Source organism: Cyprinodon tularosa, unplaced genomic scaffold (assembly GCF_016077235.1).
Source record: "Cyprinodon tularosa strain WSP-4 unplaced genomic scaffold, ASM1607723v1 ctg698, whole genome shotgun sequence".
In the NCBI taxonomy this organism is placed as follows: Eukaryota; Metazoa; Chordata; class Actinopteri; order Cyprinodontiformes; family Cyprinodontidae; genus Cyprinodon; species Cyprinodon tularosa.
Window position 1 is genome coordinate 534,217 of NW_024039449.1, and position 19,164 is coordinate 553,380.

The window sequence follows — 19,164 nt, forward strand, 5'->3', positions numbered from 1 at the left end:
TAAAATGTGCTTCTGTGGGACAGAGGTGTCTCCATTTTGGTTACAAGTTGTGTTTCACAGCAGGGGGACTGATTGACCCCCCTTATTTGCATTTTGGGAGTGCTTCAGTTCTGTTAGCACTGATGTCCAGCTGACTTTTTCAGGATTCTTGGATTTTGATGTGAATTACTCTTAGAGCTGTGTTTTGTGTTGAGAAGAAAAGTACAAAATAACAGATTTACAGATGTTTTTACTTTCTCAGCGGGTGAAATGTGTTGCATCAGTTCCAGGCTAGAGCACTGGAATGATCCAATTGTTTTTTATAATACTGTAACATTGACAATCACTTCAATTTCTAGGTTTCCTGACACAGGAGGGAACACCCTCACTGATTGGAACAGGAGAACAAAAATGAGAACATATGGATGTTTTTCTGCTTAACAGTGTTTTCTACACTGTTAATGTGGGACATGTTGAAACACTAATGAATGACTTTGTTTCTTGTAGGACGATCTTCGTGTGCAGCCCATTTTGCATATTACATGACCACATGAACGGTTTTTGGGTTTTCCTACAGGGGGTCTAGGTAGCCATTTAATAACAGTGGGCTATCATGAAATACGGTTGTGTGTATAATATGGAGTTTTTAAAAAAAAAGGGTTCACTCAAAACTGAACAATATTAGAACTGTTGGATAATAATGTCTTTTTATTTTTTTTTTCAACCATGGTGTTATAATGATTGTATTTAAGACTTTCACAGGACGAATTTTGGTTTGAAATCTGGGGTAACATCCTGCTTTTTTCTTACAATGGGGTGTTGATGAGTCTGTTTGAGTGTGAATGAGAGTGAATGTGTAGGCAGATGGCCTTTGATGGGTTTTAGGATGGTCTGTGTAAATATGACCTCAGTTTAGTGTGTAGCTGTGTGATATTTTTCTTATTTTAAACTATCTAGGGACAGTAAAGGTTTTGTTTCATGAATATGTTTTTATTACGGCTTTACGGACAATTTTAAGGTAATGACGATTACATATTTTGGTGTCACAATCTGGTTAAAGCTGAATCATCTGCTTGTGCAGTGAAATTAATATGAAACGAGAATTCAGCCTTGGCTTAAAGCAGATAAATGTAGTTATTAGGAAACTGTGTTATCCACTTTGACTAACAACACTAACACACTAACCTAAATTCTGACTAAATAAACTTGGTTTATATTTCATGTGGGTAACTGATTGGACATGTTGAAATTTTAGCATAATGGGGGAAAGTTCTTCCATTTTTGTTTTTCCACCTCTAAATTGTTTTTCTTTTGGAAATATGAAAACACAGGGGGATGTTATAAAGATAAGACATTACAGATGGAACTTTGAAATTTACATAATCTCAGTCTAGTTTGAATACTAGATGGAAGATTTGGAGAAATCGTGGAACATCTTATGATATTTTGGTTTTTCAGCAAATTATTATATAAAAGTGACATAGATTCCAAATTGTTTTCAAAATGGTAATTTTATTATATCAACAGGGGGAGAAGCAGAAGTAGACCCTAATTCCTGGTAAATTTTTGGGTATGGTTAATGGTAAATTAGTTAATCAATAATTTTGATTTTTTCATTTAACAATAGTGAATTATGGATTTCTTTAATGTAGAGCCATATGGCCTTCCTGCTTTACTAAAATATGATGTATGTGATATAGAAGCTTCTACTAAATTAGATTTGATCATCTCAAATTGAACGGTTTCAAATAACATCTATGCCATGTTTATTTACATTTAAAATTGTTGATATATTTCTGCATCACTGCTGACTTTGATTATATACAGTTGGGTGTAAATTCTTTGTTGAGGAAAATTTTGGTTAAAACTGCTATGGAATTCAAATAAAATGTAAATAATTTCTGAAATTTTAAAATCGGACTTGGTCTTGAAGCGTGGGACAATGATAAGGATGTTTGGTATTTAGTAGAACAATATGAAATTCATAACTATTTGACAAAGTGCAATTCAATCACAACTTTTATTGGTATCAGTACTAGGACATTTTATAGTTTATTCTAATTCTTTAATGACTTTGTGAGGGTTGTGATTTTAGAATTTGTAGTTGATATTTGGCACAAGCAGAGTGAATGTCATCGAGGTATTGACGTTTATTGATTTTGAACAGTAAGTGTCATTATTTTCTTAATTCTGGCACATCTGATCGTGGACTATTTTAACACATATCTATGCTTATTCTTTTTGCAGTTCAGGATTTGGGGCAGTTGGCCGTTTGTGCTACAACAACAACAAATCTAGAGCCACATGGGAGGATGCATCACAAGATAAATTTTATTTATAGTAGTGAAAGTAACAAAATGTGGCAAATATAAGTTTTGTTTTTTAATTACTTTGTATTATTTTTTTCTCTGGCAGTTCTCCTTCCTTCTGACTTGATGGCAATCTTGGGGGAAGGGTCTTTTGAGCTCAGAGATCATGGGACGATGTATTTGAAGGGATCTTCTTGATTACCGCATCAGGCCGCTGTTGTTGCTGAACAAAGACATGATGATGCTGAACTGTGCCCATCTTCTGCTGGACTGCTGTATGAAAGCCAAACGCTGTTGAGCGATTACGAAGGTCAGTGAAAGCGAACTGTTCTCCTGCTGTACATGATGATGCTGCACGTGAGGGCAAAGTGCTGCTCATAGGACCTGGCAACAGATGTCTCCTTTGACTGTTGCTTTTCATGCCTGGCTGAAAACAAAAGGGACTCAGGCGTTATCTGTGGGAGTCTTCTATGGCTGGAAATCAGCAGTGAGTCGGGACCACAAAGATCATAGACAAACCCGGACGGGGGTTTCAGTAGATGACTGGTCTGCTCGTTTCTATGTCCTGCTCTGTCGACCACGAAAGGCTGACCAAAGTTCATCAAAGCGGGACTGTATCCAGATGTTTCTGCACTGCAGGAATGACTGCTATTCTGGACACCTTCTGATTCAGCAGATAAAGAATTGGGGCATGGCAAGTCGCTCAGCGGTGGTCCTGTTGTGTGTTCTCATGTTTGATCCTGGATTCTCACCTCTGATCATGTGACCTGGGCGCCAAAGCCCACTCCTGGGGTTCCCTTCAGTCTGCAGGTTGGAGACGAAATGGGTGCCAACAAAACTTGGTAGTGGTGAATAAGTTCTTTTTTAATTTTTGTAGTGTGCGATGCCATTCTTCTCTTCTTATTTTAGTTGTAGCACTGATGCGCCCTGCTGTCTTCACGTCCTGAAGACCTGCAGTGTAATTCTAAGTGTTGAGGACACCCCATCCCCTGGGGTCAGAGATTTTACAATGCAGTTGGGGGTTGGTGTGCACCAACTGTTACGACACTGCATTCCTCCATGGTTCACTCTGTTTGTCTCACAAAATGCTAGTGTGTCTTTTTCCCTTCCTGCCTGAAAAGAATGGGCAGGGACTAACTATTGCAATTACATTTTTTTTAACTATAGCTGAATTGCATTGTGTGTTACGCTTCATCTACTAAGGAAGATGATCTAAATTTTATTTACATAGTACAGAGGCTACCATTCAGTAAAAATAAATTTTAAATTTAAATGGAATTTAAAATTAAGGTGTTAAAGTGGATTGATGGGTGTCTATAGAGCTTTCTGAGCAAATGACACCAAGTTCTGTGTTGATTTCATAAATTTAATCAAACATTAGAATTCTTTGATTGAGGTGTGCAGATTGTAACAGCATCTGGGACACCATGTTTGAATTGCATCCAACTGTGTTACATGAGGCTAAAGTTAGTGGTGATAGCGGATTTCATCTCAATGAGTTGTATAGGGTTTTTATTGTATTCTATGACAGAACATTTGTTCTGTTATAGAAACAGGGGGACATGAATGGAATTGATCTGATAAGCAAATTTTTAGTTTGGATCTCTCTTTACTTTTCGGAAAAAGAGGTTATTGAAGTTAAATCAAAATACATTAAATGTTTTACGGTGTATTAGCAGCATTAAAGATGAGCTAACTATTTGGATATGAAATAAGTAAAATTTATAAATTGAATATACTAAACAAAATATTGACTATCAAATAATTTACATAAAATAGTGTTTCTTAAACTAAGGAAGGTGATTGTTGGATTGTTGCATCTCTATTCAAATGTTTTAAAATAAGTTGTTTAACTAAGACATCCAGGAAGGTCTAAACTAAAGATTTACATCATTTAATAAATTTAGCTGTATTGAATCTCTCTCCAAAACTGAAAAGGCATTGATAATTGATAAACAATATAAAAAGGGTAATACATTATTCAATTAAATATTTTATAAATAGGTTTTCAAAAGAATAAATGGATCAAAGGTAAAAATGATTGAAATTTTTGGGATTTAAAATATGATTGGAATAAAGTAGGTCATTTTTATATTTAGTGACAAGGTTAACTATACTCATGTAAAGCAGGCTGATCATTCTTTAAGGTTTTAAAAAATAGAAAATATGATGATTGAAATTAAATTGGTCTAAATTGGAGATTTACAAATTAACGATTATGGAACTGCTTCTAAAATACAGTTAAGTTTTGGGTTTAACATGATAGGAAACATTTATTTCTCATGTAAGCCTTATATAAAAAGAGGGTCAAAGGATTGATAAGATACAGCTCCAAAGTAGTAGATTTATAATACAAAAGGAAGACAGTAAAGCTGTCATAAAGTGTCGGATCAATCATTAACCAATCAACAGGGTTCTCCCCATATGAGCTCCAGACAGGACGGATGTTTCCAGGACCTGCTACCCGCATTCCAGGATGGAAAGGTAAGCTTGCACATTTATCTCATAAAGATTTCTTCAATGAGTTACAGGTCCTGGCAGCAGAATTTACAAAATACCAGACGACACAGGAACGTCCAGGCTCGGGATCAGTTCGGGAAATCGACTGGGTGCGCATGAAGGTCATCAAAAGAAAGTGGTCTGAACCTCGCTTCGCCAGACCATACCGAGTCGTGGAGAGTATATCTCATGCTGTCCGTCTACAAGGGAAAAGGAGACACGTGGTTCCATTGGAATCAGCTGAGGAGCCACAACGCACGCTGCAGGGCATACAGGAGAATCTACAGTCTCAACCTGCGGTCGAGGAGTGTCTGAGGGCCATCACAGCGCGGAGGAGGATCTGCATTCCGGGCAGAAGTCTGCCAAAACCACTTCATTTTCCTGAATTACAAGGCTTAAAAGGCCCAGACAGGCACAATAATCCTGTTCCGGTGTCCTTCCATTGAGAAAAGGAGATTGCACCCTCTCCTTAAACTCACTGTTAAATTGGCATAATACTCCAATTTTCAGTGAGCAACGGACACTCAGGTGAAAACCTGAGGTTTACAACCGAGGAGGAACACGTGAAGGATCAGGCTACAAGATCATCATTAACTTATCTTCTTTTTATTGCGTGTTTTCGTTTTTTGCGAACTCTTCAAGAACATTCGTTTCTTTTTGCGCGTATTTTTGGATCGTTTCCTGACGAAGAATTCATATTCATTTTTGAAAGACTATCGAAGGAGCATAGAGACGAACTCTAACTTCTTATTGTTGAATTGTGAAAAAAAAAAAAAAAAAAAAAGGTCTTTTGTAATTTTTATGTGTTTATGATGTATTTTTTTTATGTTGTTATTGTTTTGTATTGACAAATTGAAATTTTTGTGGCGAGTATTGTCTTTTATGTCTGCTGAGCATTTTTTAGTAATTTCGAGATATCTTACTCTGGTTTTCTAATTTTATACTTGGGCTGATATTTCTATTGTGTGTTTTCTTCTATTGACATAACTGAGTTTTATGATTTTTCATGTTTGATAAGTGAAATGTATTTTTAGTTTAGTTTTTACTGGTTAAAATTTTGTGGTTCATCAGGTGAGTATTAAATTGTTGGACAGCGCAAGATACATTTGATAAGTCAGATAATGGAGTTCAGCTTCAGACACATGGCCTGGCAGTGGACCTAGGAGGTGCTGTTTAAAAAGGGGACTGTTATAAAATTGGGCTAATGTTTTAGTTTTTTAGTATACTAAATAGTTTTTTGGTTCCTCTATTAGAAGGCTTAATCAATTTATTTGTGAGGTCTGTATGTCTCAGACCTCAAAACGGGGACTGTTAAAGAAAAATGATTATTTTTTAGACTTTAATACAGTTAATCTTATGGCATGTGTAAACACTCTCACTTGAACATATTTCTTAATTTTGAATAAGGCTGTGTTAATGATTTAAAACTACTAATGGGTAAGTATTTAGACCACCAGGCCATAGAATGAGTATCTCCTGGGGGGTGAATAACAGTTAAGCCTGCAGGAGAGATTTCTGCTTGGTTTACAAAAGGTCAAAAGTCTTCCAGAATAAACAACCAGGGATGGTGTGAAACTGAATCAGGAAAAAGGCCCCCCGCATTCCACAAGCTGTCTGTGGAAGCTTATCTTGTGTTTTATGACTTTAAGAATTCTAGATGCCAGGACAAGCTTTCCACCCTTTCTTGTTAAAACAAAGAAGCAAATGACCCCAGATGTTTGCAGTAAATTAGGTAAAGTTTTAGGCAGTGTCAGAGATGGCTTTTGGTTGGAGGACCGAGGGCCAGCCCTTTTTGAATGGATTAGATACAAGAGGATAAAGCTTTCTAAATAGAAGTTACAGATCAGATTTGCCCTTGCAACTCTCCAAAGATGTCTCTGTGCTCTTTGCTTTCTTTCCTCCTATGTCAGGTAATGGAATGTATGTCTCTGTTGTTCTGCAGTTTTGTTGTTAATTCATAAGCTGTTTTTTGTTGGATTAAATTCTGTGATTCTGTGACGTTCGCATATCTTGCTGGTTTTCCTTGGGGGCCACACGCAGCTCGCTGAGCGCACCTGGGAGAGGAAGAGAAACACCCAACCTTTTTCCAAAGTTAACTATTTAGAATATTTTCTTCCTTAACACAATCCACTGGACTTTGTTTCCAAGTTTGAAGATGTTTTGCTTCCCATCCAGGAAGATTTTTAAATTTAAAATGTCAGAGATAGCATTGAATTTGATGTTTAATAGAGTGGACCAAAATCAAAGTCTTGTTTTGGCTTAGAAAACATGCAAATTGAACCGGCAGAATGCTGTCAAGGGACATCCATTCAATTTTGCGTGTTTCCTAAGCCATAAAAAGGGTTTGTTTTTGGTCCACTCTATAAAACCTGGAACTCAACGCTATTTCTGACATTTTGAATTGAAAAAGTTCAATGGATGGGAAACGAAACGTCTTCAAACTTGGAAACACTTACTTTTTTTGGAATGACTATGACCTGGATGACTGAGAATCTCCACCAGCATAGGTGTCCTGTGTATTTTTTCTTCTTCTTTTCATTCTTGTTTCTCTTTTCATCCCCCCTCTCTCTTTCTCTCCCTCTCTCCCCCTTTATTCTTTTCCCGTCTTCTGTTCTTATCTTTATTTCTATCTCCATGTCCACTGTATGTTTTGTTTTTTTCCTCCCCAAAGACACGTTTAATAAAGTTATTATTATAATGTTCAACTGTGAGGCAGAACCTTATGACAATAGCCATGATGGTCCAATTGGGATAGCAACTTTTGGGCTATTATCCAGCCTCCAGGACATCAATTCTCAATGCAATATTGGCAAGAAACACACGTTAAAAGAAAAAAAAAGGAAAATCAATTCAAAATACAAGGTGTGAATATTCAGCTTTGTTCCTTAAAGACCGGTTTCATTCTTACCAAGATTTTGCTGTGACAATGATAGTGCTGATAAAGTGCAAAACGGCCAGAGATGGGAAAAGTACTCACTTTCCCCACTTGAGTAAAAGTACAGATACTTAAAAAATACTCTGGTAAAAGTGGAAGTACTGATTAAACTTCTTTACTCAAGTAAAAGTAACAAAGTACAGGCTTGTAAATTTACTTAAAGTATAAAAGTAAAAGTAGAAACCACTTTTTCCATGCCGTTGCCTACATTTTAAATGGATGTCTGCCAATAGGACTAGATCTCCGTTGTGTTCATTTTCAATCATCTCGTCGTCCATGCTACTATGCTAACGCCACCGCCACCAAGCTGCAATGATTTGCCGCCAATGAATACCGCCGAATCTGTCGATTCATCTTGTAGTGGTGCGTCAAATGCAACGTAGATTCCCATCCAACAATTAGATTGAATTTGTCATTTGATGACTGTGAAAAATAATAACGGAAACCCATTGAAAGTTCAAAACTAAAAGTACGAGGACATTTTTAAAAAATCTAAGGAGTAGAAGTAAATCACCATAGAGAAGTGTAGTAAAAGTAAGATCAAGTAGTAAGTGTGTAGAAACATAGACAGTACTGAAGACTTCACATACTTGTAGTGTTCCTCTGAGTCAAGTGTACGCAGAGCTCGGTAGTGTTGTACTGATTCTGTTACTATCACCACCAATATATAGAGGAGAGAAGTGCGCTATTGCTAAGTGCTTGTGATCGTTGTATCAGCAATCAGGGAGTGTGATTGTCTAGAATAATCACCTAGAGTTAGAGCTCTCTGCAGTATCATATTTAGCTTGTGTGCGTTCAGAGCAGAGAGCTTGTATCGACGTAGCTCTCTCGCTAGGCTCGATAGTGCATTTGATGAGCATAATGTGCAAACTCAGATAGCTATTTCTTCATCTGGTACTTATTACTCAGCCTCTGTTAGTGGCTGTTAGAGTGTATCCGCAGCAGAAGACAAGACCTAAGTCGCGAGCAATTGAGACATCACCCCACTGATTGACTCGCCACCCCCCGAAATTAACAGCTGACAAGAACCTGGGGACCACACTTCAGTTAATGAAAATGTATGCTACTAACAGGAATTTCTCGTCACCTCAGTCTTAAGAGTGTGCCATCATTTAGAGGGCAGCAATTCCCACAAGCTGTTATCTGAGTCTGTTTTAAGCCAAGCTATGCTGAGGGAAGCTAATCCTGCCAATATGGTTCATACGGCTATAGAGATGTTTAGGGGATTCTCCATCCTGCTGTAGTGACGCCCACGCTGCTCCCCCCATGGTTAGGATCAAGGACATCATTGCTTCAAAACCCCGAGATCCCACTGGCAGAGAAATGGTACACCAGGGAATTGCTGGAGAGAAAGGTCTGTTTTGTTTAGCTGTCAAGGGACATGCATTCACAGTTACAGATAAAGAAAGACACAGAAACAGGTTGGGGCCATAGAGAAAGTCCCCTGACTAAACATTGACCAAACACTTGAAGAGATAGCAACTGCTCCTCCTAAATACAAACACACAATGTTTGCAAAACATGTAAACACTATTTAAATATATGGAAGATTTACAAAAAAACTCTAAAGGGTTCATGTAATTGGATTAAAGTAGATTATTCATTTGTTTGTCACTTCAAAATAGCTGATTAAAAGATCCTAACATTTATTCTCTAAGGTTAACACAAATGTGCTAAAATGTATTTTAATACAGTACATGGGCACTACCTGGTTACTAGTTAGGTTTTTCTATTTTCCAAAAATGAGCTCAAACATATATCTATTGAAGGCTTTCCTACAGATAGTTTGAAATAATCCACAGTTTTATTGAAGAGAATAATATTTGGCCCTTTGTTTGCTCTTCTGTTAAATTCTGCTTAAGATTCATTATGAGGAAGAAACTTCTTTTTTTTTGCATTTAATGCTACAACAAGTTATTCAGGTAAGAATAAAAATAACACTCAACTTTTCACAGGATCACAGTCAGCGACACAATGCAACATTTACCATCAGTACGTTATTTTTCAATCTTTCTAACGTTTGTTTAAATCTGTGCTGCAGTTTTAGTAAACATGATATGATGCATATTTCATTTTTCACACACAACAAAAAACTGTTTTGCTACTGCATTTGACACTTGCTACTGAGTTTTTGCATCAAACTCTGATATGTTTGGATGAAATGCATCAGCTGAGTTGAGCAGAGAGGGAAAACCTAAAGCTCTCATTGTTTCCTCTCTCAGCATCTTTCATGTGTTTAAATCAAATCTTCTGTAAAGAGAAAAATGAGCAGCGAACAGTCCAGTCTGTGTTTGCGCATATTGCAAACACAAGAGAACCATAATACACTGATATTTGTATATATAGATAGTTAGATGCCTTTTAGTGCAATATATATATATATATATATATATATATATATATATATATATATATATATATATATATATATATATATAGGGCCCAAAAACAATAATGTATAAACAAATAACAAATAACAGCCAAATCTGATGCCAAAATCGCATCCCTAGAAGTACAATTTAAATTCCATACATCCATCCCTTCTTATACCAGTATCGGGGCCCCGTAACAATAGTTTACATATTATCATATTTTAGCTTATTTCTACCAGGTATTGTCTGCTACATTTCTCCTCCTTACTAAATTTTTTTTCCATAAAAATTAGGGATGCACGATATAATCGGCCCCCTATCGGTATCGGCCTTAAAACTGAATATCGGACATCGGCCACCCCACCGATATTTAACCCGATATTTGATCAGCTTCTGAGTTCCTAAAGTCTAAAAAAAAAAAACTTCTTCTTCTTCTTCCTCAAAAACTTATTTTTTACAGACTTAAAAACTTCTAAAGACGAGGGAAAAAATATTGATACATTAAAATATCCCAATATCTTCATATGCTGATATATTGCCATTAAAAAACACCATATCAATCTCTTTTACTAATGAAATATTGCTATATGTCATCGTTATGCTACGAAATCCCCCGAAAATTCACGAAATTTTGCCATATTTTTATATGTTGATATATTGACGCGGTATCGATCTATTTTACTAACAAAATCTCAAAAGAATTTGCAAAATATCACGAGAGTTTGTAACAGAACGATGAAATTTCACGAGATTTTGAAAGTAAAATAGATCGACTTATTTTTGTCCAGCTTTAACATCGGTATCGATATCGATTATCGGCTACATGACTTTTAAAATATCGGATATCGGCCAAAAACCCAATATCGTGCATCCCTAACAAAAATGTTGACTAAAATCTAAAGTAAAACTGTAATCTAACCTAAAGCCCCTTAAACATCCAGATCTCTGATATATAGGACAGTAGACGTAATATGATCTCACCCAGGATGTTTAATAGCCTCCTTTTGAATCCTGAGCCAAAGGAAGGAGGCAGAAAGAAAGGACACACTGACATCTTAGAGACACTGAGGTGGTTTAGTTTTGTAACGTCTTTAATCAAATTCAGCGATCTACTTATTTCCAGGCACACCTGTAATACAGAAGCCCTTTCTTCTCTGCCTTATTTAATTCATCTTGATAAGACAGACATGATTAAAAGAATAAATAAATAGGATAAACCTCTGCAGGTCATCAGCACTGTATGTCAGCAGGCTAAAGGCTGCAATGCTGCTGTGTTTGGTCAATAAAGTTATCATCATTCTGAGCAGGCAGCTGTCAGACGGTAGGAGGAGAGCAGGCCGCAGTCGGAGGAGGAGAAACAATCACAGAGGTCTGCTGAATTTATTGGGGGAAGTGAACTTTTAGGGAACTCCATCATAAAAAGAAAATGAAAAAATGTTACCCTGACTGTCTCTGTGTCAATCTGTCGTATCCACCTTCAGACCGTCTGCTTCATATTTTCAGACTTACCAAAATAGTGGTGACTATATACGTCCTGTTCAATAGCCCATGTGACTCGTTGCTGGTCCTCACGAGGCTGGCTGTGGTCACATACTTCTCATCTTCATTCCAGTAGCCAACCTAAGGAGGACAATATGTCAGTTGAGAACACCTTTAGCTCTTCTGCTGACTTCTTTAGACTTAAACAGAAAACACTTGAAACACATGAAAAAATAAATTTCCTACAGTGTTGTTGATATGAGCTATCTAAATAAACCTTTGAAGTAGTGTTGCACAGATACCAATACCAGTATCGGGCGGGGCCATGATCCAGAAATGATGGTATCGGTATCGGTGAGTATCGACAAATAGGGCATCGATACCATTTTGAGAGCCAAGAGTTTATTCAACTATTGTCACCCAGGTAGGCAATAAAAGTTTCTACTGGATTCACTTTGTATTAAAGGAATAGTACACCCAAAACATGATTAGCCTTCATTTTCTACTCACCCCCATGCTGAACAACACTCTGGAATACTTTTTTGATATCTCAAATGCATCTGGAGATCTGGGAGGCTTCTTGCTGTCTGCTGACATTCAATATTCCTCCATACTGCTCGTCCAATGTATTCCAAGTGTCCTGAGTGGGTAGCATCCAGAATTTACTCGAAACGAAGTCATTTAGAATGTTTTTAGAGCATAAACAGTAGTGTATAGGATTTCCTGAAAGCGCGCGCCTGCGAGTTCACAACTCTACGGAAACCGCGGCAGACCAAACCAGATGAAAGTGCGCATTCAGCTCGGCAAAGAACTCATGCTTCTCCTCAACACTGAAGTCCTCAGACATTTTTCTTTCGTTGTTTCTTTCTTTGCACAGGTAAACAGCACATTTCTTCTTCTACGCTTCCATTATCGGCAGAGCAGACGCTGAATGCGCACTTTCATCTGGTTTGGTCTGCCGGCTTCCGTAGCGTCGTGAACGCGCAGGCGCGCGCTTTTAGGAAATCCTATACACTACTGTTTATGCTCTAAAAACATTCTAAATAGCTTCGTTTCGAGTAAATTATGGACGCTACCCACTCAGGACACTTGGAATACATTGGACGAGCAATATGGAGGAATATTGACACGTTTTTTGTGGACTTTTATGGACCTTTCTGCCTAGGGCACCATAGACCTCCATTATTTGAATGTCAGCAGACAGCAAGAAGCCTCCCAGATCTCCAGATGCATTTGATGAAAAAGCCTGTTTCTGCTCATATGAAAATAAAGGGTAATTTAGGTTTTTGGAGATTTTTCTATCGGTAATAAAAAAGGAAAGCAGTAAAATATAGAAAATGTTAGATAGCGAGTTAAAGAGGTTTCTGTCTACAGCATGCTGTTGCAAACGTGCTAAATATTAATGTCAAAGGGTGATAACATTCAGTGCAATACTTCGACTCGTTTAAAAATAATTGTTTGTTTTACACATTTCTCATTGAATTTGGTTGAATATATCCTAAAGAGAAGAAATTCACAAGAAATGCTTCATGCAAACCTAAACCCAGAGTGCATGCATTCAGAATACAGAAAAAGATGGATGTATAATTCAGAATTGTGGAGTTAAGGACTGCCATTTGCTTCAGTAAATAGTGTTATTTTTTTCTACTAGCAGGGTTTGAAAAAACTTAAAATAAACGTTTGGGATGCATAATTTATACAGCTGCTTTTCTCTGTGCTGTTTTCTGTCTGTTTGGGTACTGTAATATGGAAAGCAGATTTTACCTTCATGCTACTTCTAGCATGAAGATTTTTACACCTTAAAAGTATTTTGTTTTATTTTACCCCTGATATTAGAAGACATTTGATCAATTTCAGGTGTTCCTTCTAAATTTCAACCATCCAGATACTTCATGTGATATTTATATATTAATAATTCCCTGTCCTTAAATGCATATTTTATATTTCATGTATATAAACTTCGGAGCAACAGTGAAGGTTTGTGTTTCGTTCACTGATAGAAGCAGGAAGTTTCTATTCAGTAAGTAAAGGAAGTTCTTGCTCTCTGAAAGCGTTCAATATTTTCCTTCCTATTTTCAACTTACTGAAAATAGGAAGGAAAATAAGCGGCTGAGATATTTCAGTTTCAAGCACAACTTTAAGCCTCTTCAGGCAAGGATGAATCTCTAAGACTGGTGCCTTAGGCCTACCTTCTTGGGTCCAAATGGGGCCAGTTCCATGACACTAACAGTATAGTTGGTCCTGCGACCCTTCTCGTTGAACTGGATGTGACCCGTCAATCCATCAATGCGAACCTATAAAAGATGTCACAAATATACAGTAGATGATGTAGAGGCTGGAACATATAAGGTCAAAATTCTGCCAATAGGACCCGTAATAAAAACTGATACAAGCAGGCGAGGACTGGTCATTTATGAAACTGGGCGTTTGCCCTGTAGCCTTGTGAGACCATCCTGATCTCGCGAGCTTTCAAGATTTCACTCGCTAATCAGTCTGGAGACTCTTCGTTGAAGAAAATTTGGAGCCGTTCACCAAACGAACATCCAATCAGCGTTGGCTTTGAGGCGGGTTGAGGTGTGACGCAACGAGAAGCGCGACAGTTCAGTCTAAAGAACATGGCGGCTTCAGCCGATGAAACTAGCGTTAGCGTGGCTATCGAGCAAGTTCGGAATTACAGAGTATTTCTTCACTGAAAGAAGAGCAAAACACTGCTCTGGAGGCTTTTCTCAGAGGAAAAGATGTTTTTGCTCTTCTCCCGACTGGTTTCGGCAAGAGTTTGATCTTGTGGTTGTGTTTTCGTCGTCGCTCTGTTAGTACATCATATGCTTCGTTGATCTGATTGGTTTATTTGGTCCGTCTGTCACCAACATAGGCAAATCAGCTAACCAGTATTTTCGCCCCTTCCCAAAATTACTTCTACGGAAGGTTTCCAGATGGATATGCGGAGCAAATCCGTCTGCCGGAGTCAGGTTATTTGCCCTGTGGGCCGGTCCTAATTTCAGCATTCGAGGGCCGGCCTCCTTAAATCATAGCGGCGCCAAACACTTACTCTCCAGCCAAAGCTCCTCCTGTGTAAAAGTAATACAATATTAACTACCTAAATGATGGATGCAGTATATATAGCTCTTCCTTGTCATGCACATCCTTGTGATGGTTGGCATATGGTGTAGTTTTCTATTTTTTCATACTGTAATATCCTTGCAACAAACTGCCGTAAATTCCGGACTGTAAGCCGCTACTTTTTTCACGCCGTTTGAACACTGCGGCCTATAATACAGTGCGGCTAAGGCATTTATTTTTTTCATGGCGCGAAATTCACTGATGTCTGCCAGTGGGTTCTCAATGCGTGGAGCCGTGTGAAAACACCCAGCATCACCGGCGAGTTTCGGAAGGCGTTGCTGCTGCGGGATGAAGAGGACCGCGAGTGTTCAAGGACAAGGATGAGACTGAAGTCAGCGGCGGCATCCTGAAGCTGTTCCATTCAGACACTGAGGAAGACGACTTTGAGGGTTTTAGTGCGCAGGAGGAAGAAGAAAGTGATTAATGACTTTTCCTGGTCGGCTGCAATGTTCTGTGCGTTGTTCATTTAAAAGTACCGGTATATGCAGCGTTATTTGCGTGTTACCGACACATACGTATATTTAAATGTGTTACAGGTAGTTTTTAAAAAATGCATTCATAATATGAACCGTATTTGTTTGTTTTATCATACAGTATGGAGGACCAACTCTGCCATATTTAAAAATAAAAACAGAAATAAATAAATGCTCAATAAATATATAAGAATACAATTAATTGCCAACAAAAATACAATAAACAAATAAATGTAAGTAGAGATGAAATTATAAAGTGAGACATAAATGTATATAAATCTTAATTTGCTTCTTTATTTATTTGCCTTTGTAATATTTATCTTTTTTTTGTCCTTGATAATCTTCAACTTTATTTTTTAATTACTTATATTTTTAAGTATTTATTTTTAAATATGGCAGAGTTGGTCCTCCATAATACGGATTAAATCAAACGTAAAAAAAAAAAATGCTCACGTGTAATATTTTTATTTGTAAATATCTCATACAACGTGGGAAACCTGCGGCTTAAAGGAATGGTACACCCAAAACATGATTAGCCTTCATTTTCTACTCACCCCCATGCTGAACAACACTCTGGAGTACTTTTTTGATATCTCAAATGCATCTGGAGATCTGGGAGGATTCTTGCTGTCTGCTGACATTCAAATAATGGAGGTCTATGGCGCCCGAGGCAGAAAGGTCCATAAAAGTCCACAAAAAACGTGTCAATATTCCTCCATACTGCTCGTCCAATGTATTCCAAGTGTCCTGAGTGGGTAGCATCCAGAATTTACTTGAAACGAAGTCATTTAGAATGTTTTTAGAGCATAAACAGTAGTGTATAGGATTTCCTAAAAGCACGTTCATGAGTCTACGCAAACCGCGGCAGACCAAACCAGATGAAAGTGCGCATTCAGCTCGGCAAAGAACTCATGCTCTTCCTCAACACTGAAGTCCTCAGACATTTTTCTTTCGTTGTTTCTTTCTTTGCACAGGTAAACAGCACATTTCTTCTTCTTCGCTTGCATTATCGGCAGAGCAGACGCTGAATGCGCACTTTCATCTGGTTTGGTCTGCCGCGGTTAGACATACATCGTCCATACATTGGACGAGCAGTATTGAGGAATATTGACACGTTTTTTGTGGACTTTTATGGACCTTTCTGCCTCAGGCGCCATACACCTCCATTATTTGAATGTCAGCAGACAGTAAGAAGCCTCCCAGATCTCCAGATGCATTTGAGATATCAAAAAAGTACTCCAGAGTGTTGTTCAGCATGGGGGTGAGTAGAAAATGACGGCTAATCATATTTTGGGTGTACTATTCCTTTAAAATCCGGTGCGGCTTATGAAAGTACAAAAGTGATTTTCTCTCTAAAGTTAGAGCGTGCGGCTTGTAATCAGGTGCGCTCTAAAGTTCGGAATTTACGGTAAATTATAATAAAACTAAAATGCTTACTTTAAACCAAACTATGATGTTCCTCTTATATTTGTCGAATTTATGTTCCAGTATTTTGTAGGCCAAAAATTGTTCCCAGTCCGAGCCTGGATACAAGCATTCCAAAAAAGTTAAAAACAATCCACTGGACATTTCACTTCCCATCCAGGAAGCTTTTTCAATTCAAAATGTCAGATTTCGCGATGAGTTTGAAGCTTTATAGAGTGGACCGAAAAATTGTTTTGGCTTAGAAAACATGCAAATTGTAACCGTAAGAACGGGTCCACCCCTTTGGAATGGGAAGTCGTTTTGGGTTCTTTACTAAGGGCTGGTTATACCCCCGCAGCAGTGTGTCGCAGTTAGCTTTCCGCAGGTATGATGCAGATATTTTTGGTTTATACCTAATTCTGCGCTATGTTATTCCACACCACAACGCAAGAGGGATTTACGTTAGCCCTGGCTGCTGCACACACATTCAGAAACGGCCTACGAAAAATAACAGTACTGTCCCAAGAGGCAAGTAACCGATCAGAGTTTCGTTTCACAGGTTGATTCCTCCTTTAAAAGGACAAAATTTAACTCATTATTTTGTCATAAAACATTTAAAATACATTTATTTCGGTGTGTTTTAAATAAACTGCTTGCATCAGTATCTATTACACTAGTCCCAGTCAAACTGTAGCCGAATGGCAGCCAACTTCCCTGCAACTCCCAGCAAAATCCTCTCCATGAACCCAACATATTTTTTTACCACCCTTTCATTTAATAACAGGGTCTAACCAGAAGACGCTTCTCTTTAGATCTTAATGTCCACAAATCCTGACCGAAAGAATATTTTAGTACAAAGACTGATGTTTAAAAAAGGAATCTAAGGGGACCAGCCGATGGCCCATTAAAGAAAGAGGGGACATTTTGACTGTATGCTTTTAAAAGAGCCATGACTTCATAACGTCTCTGCTTGATGGCTTTGTAAGCAATGTCGTAAAACACATTTGTAATGCGTTACAATAGCTTCCATATGTTTGTATAGCACTCTTTTGTTGAATTTTCTGGCTGTCCCTGTGGAGGTGAACGACAGACGGTGGGCATGTATGTGTACAATGCTGTGTGTTTGTCTAGGCTTGGAGATGGAATTAATTGAGCGAACAGGAGCTTCAATCTCCAGTCTGTCCGCAGGCAGATGGCTAGAATGACTCTGCACAGCCTCTGCAGAAAGCGCCTTGGGCTGCACGCATGCGCACATGCTATTTATTTACATCTATGTGGGAAAACCCCATCTTTTTTGTGTCTACATATATTCTAATGCTGTAAATGTATTATTATAAATATAGAGAGAGTAATTCTCATGCCAAGTGTCTCCTGACCCCAAGAAATGGAGTAGCCTCAGAGCCACGCCACCATTACTATTCCCAAGGCCAAATATTGCATTTCTAAACTCAATTGTTCTTGTCATATCTCATGATGATCACAGCTGAGTAATATTGCCTGTGGGTTTTGTTTACTAGCCGTGATGTCACATTTGATACCGGGGATTTCTCCTATGACTTAATGTGAACTTTACGCGACAGAATGAGACCTAATTTGTTCAGCTAGCCCCGGCTCAGGAGCTGTTAGCCAAAGTGCCAGTCAAAGATTCCGGTATTCGTCCATGCAGAGTTGGGATATCTATGGCCGTGTGTGCGTGTGCTTTATATTTTTTTGTGTGTGGAGTGTTTTGTCTCTGTGGATGAGTGCAGACCTGCTGCAAGGCTCTCTGGATGTCTATGCCCTGTCCCCAAGGGGCTGGTGGGTTGGCGAGACACTCTCCGGCGTTGCCGCGACGAGAGATGTCTATCCTCTGTCTCCTTAGATTCTGGAAGGCTGTGGACATGACTTTCACCCCGTCGTACGTTAGTGCGCCCATGTACTGCAGACAGATATTCCAAACAAACAACAAGATTAACACAGAAGTAAAAGGAGCCAAGGTGGCAAAATGGATGAGCTATTTGTTCCACACATGAAACCTTTCTATTGTCATGCTATTTTAGCTCGCTGAGCTTACATAAAAAATTATTGACCAAATACAAGATACATACAGATACATTCTGATAAATCTGGGAATACATATTTAGAACATTCACTAATCTTTTTATGCCAGTGTTCCGTCAGACCAGCATACCAACAGTCAACACACGTTTATCCCTTTAATTTATCCCCTTAATTTTGTACGAAAAACGCACTTTAAACTACTTCAGTGGGCGTGTATCTCTTTAGTCATGTACAAAAAAACTATTTCATTGCTTACTTTTTGGTTTTATTTTGAAGTGTATGTCAATCTGACCTTAAATTGCTTTTTTTTTGTACAAAACTAAAGAGATAAACGCAAATCTGACGTCCATGTGTATTGACTATGGGTGTGCTGGTGTGACGAAGTACACACATCTGACAAAACACCAGTCATAGCCAAACAATGGGCTGGAGATGCACTGTAAAATCAGCCAGTAGCTGATTTTCACAATGATCAGCAGATCAAAAACCTAATTTTTGTACAGCTATGCTGCACTGATGTTGCTTCTGAGTGGCAGCTGAGATTTAGCTAGGTC

At 38.2% G+C, this 19,164-nt stretch overlaps 1 protein-coding gene across 3 annotated transcripts in view; it reads right to left on the minus strand.

Annotated features, from left to right (window-relative positions):
- gria1a (glutamate receptor, ionotropic, AMPA 1a) overlaps positions 1-19,164 on the minus strand; it is a 152,513-nt gene that overhangs the window by 83,057 nt on the left and 50,292 nt on the right. For all 3 annotated transcript variants that reach the window (XM_038268207.1, XM_038268205.1, XM_038268208.1), the window contains exons 5-7: positions 18,321-18,488; positions 13,763-13,867; positions 11,604-11,714 (exon numbers count right to left, since the gene is read on the minus strand). In XM_038268207.1, the coding sequence (XP_038124135.1) occupies positions 11,604-11,714; positions 13,763-13,867; positions 18,321-18,488 (384 nt within the window). The remainder of the gene's footprint in view (positions 1-11,603; positions 11,715-13,762; positions 13,868-18,320; positions 18,489-19,164) is intronic.